This window comes from Oryzias melastigma, linkage group LG10 (assembly GCF_002922805.2).
Source record: "Oryzias melastigma strain HK-1 linkage group LG10, ASM292280v2, whole genome shotgun sequence".
Lineage (NCBI taxonomy): Eukaryota > Metazoa > Chordata > Actinopteri > Beloniformes > Adrianichthyidae > Oryzias > Oryzias melastigma.
This window is the reverse complement of record NC_050521.1, coordinates 7,278,362-7,284,523: the sequence shown is the minus strand read 5'-3', so window position 1 is coordinate 7,284,523 and position 6,162 is coordinate 7,278,362. Positions and strand designations below refer to the sequence as shown.

The following is a 6,162-nucleotide window of genomic DNA, read 5'->3' as shown; positions in this document are numbered from 1 at the left end:
CCAGCAGTTCATTCAATTTAGACTGCAGCTCTTAACAGCATTTTTTAGGTAACATCTTAACGTCGGTTGTGATTTTCTGCAAAACATCTTCTGAATATAATGTGGTAAGTGCTAAATCCTGAATATGATTGTGTGTAAAGAGGCGTACTTGGAGGGATATTTGGTGAAAAATTGTTGTTTTTTTAATTATAACCCCATTGTTCATGTTTTTTTCACAGTGCCCTGTCAAAATGTTCTCGACTACTTCAAGACAGTTCTTGAGTTTCACAACCAGCTGATCCAACCGCTGCCGGAGGAGCAGCTCACAGAGGTGAGGACCAAACTCCCACCACGATCCACAGCTTTTTGAAGCCTTTAACCGCAGGGGAGTAATGTAGAAATACAAGATCCATGTTTCAATGTGTGACAATGCAGAATTAAACGCTCTGTCTCTACAGGAAGAGGAGCGGCAAACAGCCTTTGAGGTTTGTTGAACTTTTAAAGTTGTGCATGACATGGTTAATGTGCTGAAACAGACACCTGAAGCTATGCTTGTTGGTTTCCTCCTCCTTGCAGGGCAGTAAACAGCTCCTGGAGAATTACCCTCTCTTCATCACCAACAAGCAGTGGGACGAAGCCGTCAACTCTTCCAAGAAAGACGGCCGGCGGCTGCTTCGCTACCTGATCCGCTACGTCTTCACCACAGACGAGCTGAAGTTCTCCTGCGGTTTGGGCAAAAGGAAGCGGTCGGCGCACTCAGGAGAGCCGGGCCTTGAAAGACGACCGCTCAACCCTGTCAAAGTCAGCTGCCTCAGAGGTACGGGCCCTCCAAAACCACGGTTGACACTTCCGCGAATTAAAAGGAACGCCACCCAGGTATCACTTTTCAGCTGAATGACAAACCTCACATACATCTTCCCAGAGTTCATCCGGATGCACTGTGGCTCCAACCCCGACTGGTGGATGCCTTCCGAGGAGCAGATCAACAAGGTGTTCAGCGATGCCGTGGGCCACGCCCGGCAGGGCCGAGCCATCGGGACCTTCCTGGGCAGCAGCGGCAGCAGCACTAGCAGCGTCTACATGGACGGGTTTGACGGACACGTGTCACAGGACGAGCTGTTCATGAAAGGCTGCCCGAACGGCCAATTGGACTGAAGGTAGTGAAGACAGACGCCAAGACAACTGAACAACCACTCGATCCGAAAACATTCCTGAAAAGTTCCTCCAAAATAATAATAATAATTTGTTGCCTCTTTTATACCTTCTTTTTATTCAAGTTTTGTTTTTAAACTACACAGTTATCGATGATACAGAGTTTGAGTCTTCCACATGCTACTTCTTCTATGCTTCAGTGTGAGCTGGTTCATTTATAGCCGTTAAATCGAAGATTTCCGTTATTTTGTCTTAAATTATTGTGATCTGTCCACATGTAGAGCTGCATTCTGATCCTCTCCATCAATTCTGCTGGTTGTTGTCACTGGCCCAAGCGCCTTTCCCTGCAGCCCTTTTGCAGGAGTGCCTCTGAGAAACTCATGTTTGGTTACTTGCACTTTGAACCACAGCTGAGGAGTCAAATTTGAATTTTCAAATGCCAAGTGTTGCCGCTTTGGTCCCCATTTTTCACTAAAGTTGCGTTGACGCATTCAACAGAGCGCTGAACATGGTGTCTTGAAAGTTTAGACCAGGGGTCCCAAAACTACGGCCCGCGGTCCGGATCAGGCCCGGCTCCACATTTGGCCCGGCCCCCACACGGTATAGGAAAAGCTGATCGAGACCTACATAGAATGTGACATTTTATTCCACCCTTCTGCAGTCTGAACTATGAGGGGAGAGGATAGACTATTTATTGGTTTAAAAGCGATTCACTTTTTCTTTCTTTCTTTATTTTTATTAATAGTTTTTCTTCCGTACGTTTTTTGGATATCCATAGCTCTTCAGCTCTTTCAGCTATTTAGCTAATGCAGCTATTAAAATATTCAACTCTTTTCATGCTCGCTTTTTGGACTGTTTTGGCATTTACCAAGGATTTCTAAATTATTTGGGGGTTTGGCTAATATTTTAGCCACAGGCTAACTGTTTTGGCTCATTTAGGCCTTTTTCAGTTTTTTTAGGCTAATTTTGGGTTTAGCCAATATTTCAGCTACATGCTAGCTGTTTTGGCTAATTTAGACTTTTTTCCGTTTTTGAGGATAATTTGGAGTTTAGCTAATATTTTAGCTTTATGCTAACTGTTCTGGCTAAATTAGACATTTTACCATTTTTTTCTAATTTAGCATTTAACTAATAATTCAGCCACGTGCCAGCTATTTTGGCTAATTTAGAATTTTTTTTTTTAAGGCTAATTTGGCATTTAGATAATATTTTCACTAGTTATCAGCTTCAGTGCTTTCAGCTATTAGCTTCAATGTTTTTAGTGCTCAATTTCAGCATCTTCAGCAATCAGCAACACTAGCATCTTCAGCGGCCTAATTCAGCTTACAGCATTCACACTAGCATCATCACAGGTAATTCTATATATCTAGTTTTTTTTTTTAATGATTTAGTGTTATTTTTTTCTTTGAAGATTAAAGAAATTAATTATTTAAAATTTGACTATGTGTGGCTTTCTGGTAAAACGCAAATGTTTACATTTAGGCTATGATTGTTACACTTTTCCTGTTAGCCTACAAACTGAACCCCCACCAGAGAAGAAAACAGTTATGTCACATGAAAAAGCTTGGGGACCCCTGGATTAGCCACTCACACACTAGACAAGCAGGGAGGGGCTTCCTCTTTTTCTACTGTTTACTAGCACATGTCCTCCACCAAATTTGGAAGAGGTTTGGGGCGAAATGTAAAAGCATGAATGTTGCTCCCAATGTTGTCTTTCACAGATTTCTTGATGTATCGAATTCAGTCCAGAATTATTGATTTCTCCACCATGATGGATTTTCAAAAGGTTGGCTCTTCCATGAATTATTCCTTGTCCCTGATTGATCAAAGCTCAACTGTTATAACTTTTAACGTTCAATGGCAGAATGTTTTGCAAGTGAAGCCCCAAAACTGACTTAAAAACTTTTGTAGCAACACGTGAATGCAAAACTTTCAAACTCAGAAGCCTAGAACACGCATTTATGCACATTTACATTGACTTCTTGTTACATATTGTTGCAAAGCCGATGTGAACGTAGCTTTAAAGAAAAACATCATGTAAAGCAGGCAAACTGTAAAGCTAAGGACCTGTCGTTGTCATTTATTTGATTTAATCATTTTCTTGCACACTCAAATATCTTAACTTTGGTTTGTTTCAAAACCATCATAAACCTTCAGATTTTCTTTCTTTAAAACAAATGTTTCTAGCACTTAAAAGTACAACAAAAAAAATGCAACAAACAAAATTAACTTTTTTTATGGAAAGAATTAGAAAAAGGAGTTAGAAATTACATTTCAAAATAAAATTCCAAAACCTCAAAACCTTCCACGAAGTAGAACATTAAAGAAAAAGCTAATTAAAAGAAAAGTAATTATAAAAAAATGGGATGAAAATTAAAAGAAAATAAAAAATAAACACAAAGTTAATCTTTTTTTCAAGTTTGCACATCGTTTTAAATCAGAGGGCTAAAAGTTTCAGTTTTCTTAAAAAAATGTAGAATAAAATGTTTCCTTTAACCCTTTGTTGCCTATTAATTATACTATGAATCAAACCACTTAAGCTCCAAAATGACTTTAATGTAGCACCTTTTTTTTTCCTTTTTTGGTATATTGATTTTTTTTTAATGATTTTTTTTTGTTTTATTGCACTTTGACATTAATGCTTTTTAAACAAAATGATGTAATAATTTAAAGCATCAAACAAAAGCCCTCACATGTCGTAGCCGCACACTATGAAGCCTCTTTTCAGGCCGGGATGGCTCCAGTGTTTCGTTTCGAGACAGCTGCAGTGTAATAAAGCCTTAAAACTCTTTGCAGACCTGAGCGGTATTCAAACTGTGTTGCAGACGGATGTCGACATGTGTCATTTCCTGACAAATCCTTGTAACTTATTCCAAATAGAGAAATGTGAGCACTTCTTTCTCCTTATTTGCACTTTTCATTGTTTCTTGAGATCCCCACAGTCGTCCTGTGAACGTTTTTGGATTCCACCACGAGAAAGGGGACTTCACCACACCGCTCTCTACATGTGAATGTATTCGGTCGTCTCACCAAGTCCTCAGTGCTGTGTACATGTGTAATATAAAGTACAGTTATTGTGGGAGGTTATCTTAAAGGCTGTGTGTGAGTGTGAGTGTGTCTCTTTAAAAAGCCAAGTAGAAAAGTGCCAGAGAAACCTTACAAACACTTGGACCGTGTTGTGTTGCTGTTCTGAATGTTGGTTTGTATTTACTCCTGTTACCCTCAAAGTGGCTGTTATCAACACTGTGATTTTTACAAATCCTATAGTTTCTGTTGTTTTCTGATTTCTAATAAATAAAAGAAGACGCTAAAGAAGGAAGGAGTGTGCATCGGTCCTTGAACATACAATACCAAGGGTTCCATGTTTATTCTGCATTAATTACCTATTCAGCTAAGAAGTTGCACAAGCTGAAGATGCATTAAAATAATTAAGTATTCGAACTGAAACCCTCTGAAAGGAGTTCATCCAGATGATACACTAGCACCGGTAATGATTGCAGCGGCTCCGTAAATGTTGAAATAGGTATCAAAATAAACGGAGAAAAATGAAACAACCTGAGATTCTCAGATGACATCATTTTGTTTGCAGAAAGTGAAAATCAACTCCAAAATCTACTTGATAGTTTGAACATAGGAGGAAAGAAGGACAGAATGGAGATGGAAAAAAAATGAAAAAATGGAATCCCAGTTGATGGGCATTAACGTGAGGAAGTTGAGGGATAGAAGTATTTAGAAAGATTACTGACATCTGGAAATGAGATTACTAAAGAGACTGAGGGCCGGATGACTGGAGGATGGAGACATTTTGAGCAGTAGAGCACATTCATGAATGACCAAAAAATGCCCAGATGCTTGAAAAAGAAGATCATGGACACAGTCATGCCTCCCTAATCCCTAAATACTAAAATACTATATACTGCTGGACTATATAGTGCCCTGGATTTTAAAAGCAATTCGAACACAATGTTCAATGCTTTTCTTTCATTTTTCTAAACAAAACCGATTTCACGAAGTCAAAATCGAATCAATTTATTGATTTATTCATGACTCCACTGTGTTCTGATGGTGAAAATCTTGATGGCTTATTCAAAAAATTACATTTAAACACGTTTTTTTGTTCTAAATTGTGCATTGTGGTCGATATTCACTAATCTAGTGAGCATTGATGCAAGCTGGTTTTTCGCAAAGACTTTTGGTAAATTTCTAGTGCACTTGACTTTAGAATTAGTAGATTCGGACAGCAACAGAAAATGGCAAACGCTCTATATGGTGCACTATAATGTGTGTAGGGGGGGAATTTTGACATAGCTACAGTCTATCACAAGATGTCAAACAGAAAAGTTTCCCAGAGAAGCACGAAAAGATCAATACTTAATATAACAAGGAAAGACAAAATCCGTAATGAAACAATACAATCAAAAACAAAAGTGAAAGACGTGACAAGCACAGCAGAAGAGGCAAAAAGTAGATGGGCGGGGCATCTTACTAGAATGGAAACATTTTTAAAATTCAAAAATTGAGTTTTGAAACCTTAAAAATGAAACATTTGAAGCTGAAAATTATATTGTTTATTTTAGAATAGCAAACATTTTGGACATTTTACATTTTTTTTTAATCCAAACAACAATATTTTTTTATTGTTTTATTTGGGTTTCAAATAATATTGGCCCATTTTAGTACCACGGTTTTGACAGTATTTCAAATGTGTACATTTTGGAGGAAGCGAACAAAAGGCTCCTAATAAAGTCAGCAGGGATCTAAAAAAAATCTTTAGTTTATACTTCTAGGTGCAGCTCAGCCATAAATTTGTGAACTTGGCGCACTCATGTCACCCCTCTGCTTTTATGGCTTCCTATTACAGTTAGAATTTATTTTAAAATTTTAGCTTTAGCTTTTACATACTGTTTCAATTAAATCAATACAAATTTAGTAACAATTGGCAAATATTGTAATTTTCTTCAGCCAGAGAGCTACAATGGAGGGGTCTCAGAGCGTCAGGGTGCAGACCCCTGATCCATGTCATTCCTCTAC

At 38.2% G+C, this 6,162-nt stretch overlaps 1 protein-coding gene across 1 annotated transcript in view; it reads left to right on the top strand.

Annotated features, from left to right (window-relative positions):
• The window catches only part of LOC112153041 (BEN domain-containing protein 4), a 7,393-nt gene extending 5,495 nt beyond the window's left edge, over window positions 1–1,898 (top strand). The window contains exons 3-6 of the mRNA XM_024282920.2: window positions 219–310; window positions 438–464; window positions 556–796; window positions 902–1,898. Coding sequence (XP_024138688.1) covers window positions 219–310; window positions 438–464; window positions 556–796; window positions 902–1,134 — 593 coding nt within the window. The 3' untranslated portion in view covers window positions 1,135–1,898. The remainder of the gene's footprint in view (window positions 1–218; window positions 311–437; window positions 465–555; window positions 797–901) is intronic.
• The last annotated feature ends 4,264 nt before the right edge of the window (window positions 1,899–6,162 follow it).